The 1722-nt window shown below is 40.0% G+C and overlaps 1 protein-coding gene across 1 annotated transcript in view; it reads left to right on the forward strand.

Moving 5' to 3' along the window:
- The window catches only part of LOC106523688 (BTB/POZ domain-containing protein KCTD3), a gene marked incomplete in the record, with an annotated part of 8446 nt that overhangs the window by 4239 nt on the left and 2485 nt on the right, over positions 1 to 1722 (forward strand). The window contains 4 exon segments of the mRNA XM_014017209.1: positions 35 to 115; positions 279 to 413; positions 925 to 1015; positions 1256 to 1446. Coding sequence (XP_013872663.1) covers positions 35 to 115; positions 279 to 413; positions 925 to 1015; positions 1256 to 1446 — 498 coding nt within the window.

Below are 1722 nucleotides of genomic sequence, written 5' to 3' on the forward strand. Positions count from 1 at the left end.
CGTTTGTAATGTGTGTTTTTGTTTAACGGTGCAGTACGGCGCCTGCTGCTGTGTGAGGAACTGGACCGCTCATCTTGTGGCAGCGTCCTCTTCCACGGTTACCTGCCTCCTCCAGGTAAAAACACCAAACTAAGTGAACAACAAAAATAGTTTTCTACTGAGACGACACCGAAAACAATTCCAGGATGGAACTGATTTATGTTTTTGTCAGAGAATATTTCGATAAGGAAAAAATCAGCAGGTTTCTGTTTGTACATCCTGACATATTTACTCGACAGCTATCCCTCCCCGCAAGTCCAGTTCCGCCCCTGATGAGCGACCAGGTCCAAGTGGAGCAGAGGGCTTCACGCGAGTCAGCCCCCTTCCCCACCCTTCCTTGTCGGACTCGCCCTGCGATGACACTGAGAAACTAGGTAATACAAATACATTTCACATTTAGTTTTGTAGTGAAAGAAAATCAAGCAGTAAATGTAAACATGAGAGCCATTTTAACAGAAAGCTAAAGCTTTATTTTCTGCTGCACCATCTGCCTTCTTATAAACTTTTACAAACCGTGTAGCATATTTTCCCCTTCAGGTTGTGCATCTTCATATGTGTGCCAAATGCACATCTCAAAGAGAGCACAGGACCGTAATATTTGTGTTTCTGAGTGTGCATTAATGCTGCAGCTAATGTGACCTGAAATGGTTTTAGTGCGCTGACTAATGGCACAGCCTGAAGTAGCCCCACTTTTTACATCAGCTGGAGATTTTCTGACCATATCAGAGAATAAAATGAGAAGCATTAACCAGGATCTTCTCGTTTTTTGGGAAAAAAAAAATAGTTATTGAAAATTTTACAAGAAAAGAATAAAGTAAAAATGTCAATTTATTTGACTTTTTCTCCGGTACTGAAAGATTTCTGTGTATTGTGTTTTTTGTGTAGTTCCCATTGTTGACCCCAGGAAAGTATTGATTGTAGCGGGACACCACAACTGGATTGTAGCAGCTTATGCGCACTTCGTCATCTGCTACAGGTAGTTCTGTAAATCTTCCTCACGCAGCTCTGACTTCATTAGCTTGTCACGATTTGTAGAGCGACTGAACCCAGGAGATGCAGACCAACGCCAGGATTGATTTCTTTAATGAGACTCTAAAATCAGAGACTGAGATGTTATTTTTTTTCTAAAATTGAATTGCTGACCTCATTTTCTACCAAACTCTTAACAAAAGAGGAAACATAAGAGTCTGTGTGTATGCATGTGCTGTCACTGCAGGATAAAGGAATCATCAGGGTGGCAGCAGGTGTTTTCCTCACCCTACCTCAACTGGACTATTGAGCGTGTTGCACTTAATGCCAAAGTGGTGGGCGGTCCGCATGGAGACAAAGACAAGATGGTGGCTGCTGCGTCTGAAAGCAGAATCATCCTCTGGAGTATCCAAGATGGGGGCAGTGGAAATGAAATAGGTGGGTTTAGCACGTTTAAAAGAAGACAAAAACTCCTGAAATCTATTGAATACTTTTTGTTACAGAGATGCTTTATACGACGGAGTATTATGGCCACACAAGATTTTTTTTTTAAATTACGAGAATAAAGTTTTACGAGAATATTACGACATTAAAGTCGTATAAAAATAAAGTCAAAATATTATGAGTATAAAGTCGTAATATTGTGAGATTAAAGTCATAATATTACAAGTTTAAAGTCATAATATTACGAGTTTAAAGTCATAATATTACGAG

Source organism: Austrofundulus limnaeus, unplaced genomic scaffold, assembly GCF_001266775.1.
Source record: "Austrofundulus limnaeus strain Quisiro unplaced genomic scaffold, Austrofundulus_limnaeus-1.0 Scaffold163, whole genome shotgun sequence".
Lineage (NCBI taxonomy): Eukaryota > Metazoa > Chordata > Actinopteri > Cyprinodontiformes > Rivulidae > Austrofundulus > Austrofundulus limnaeus.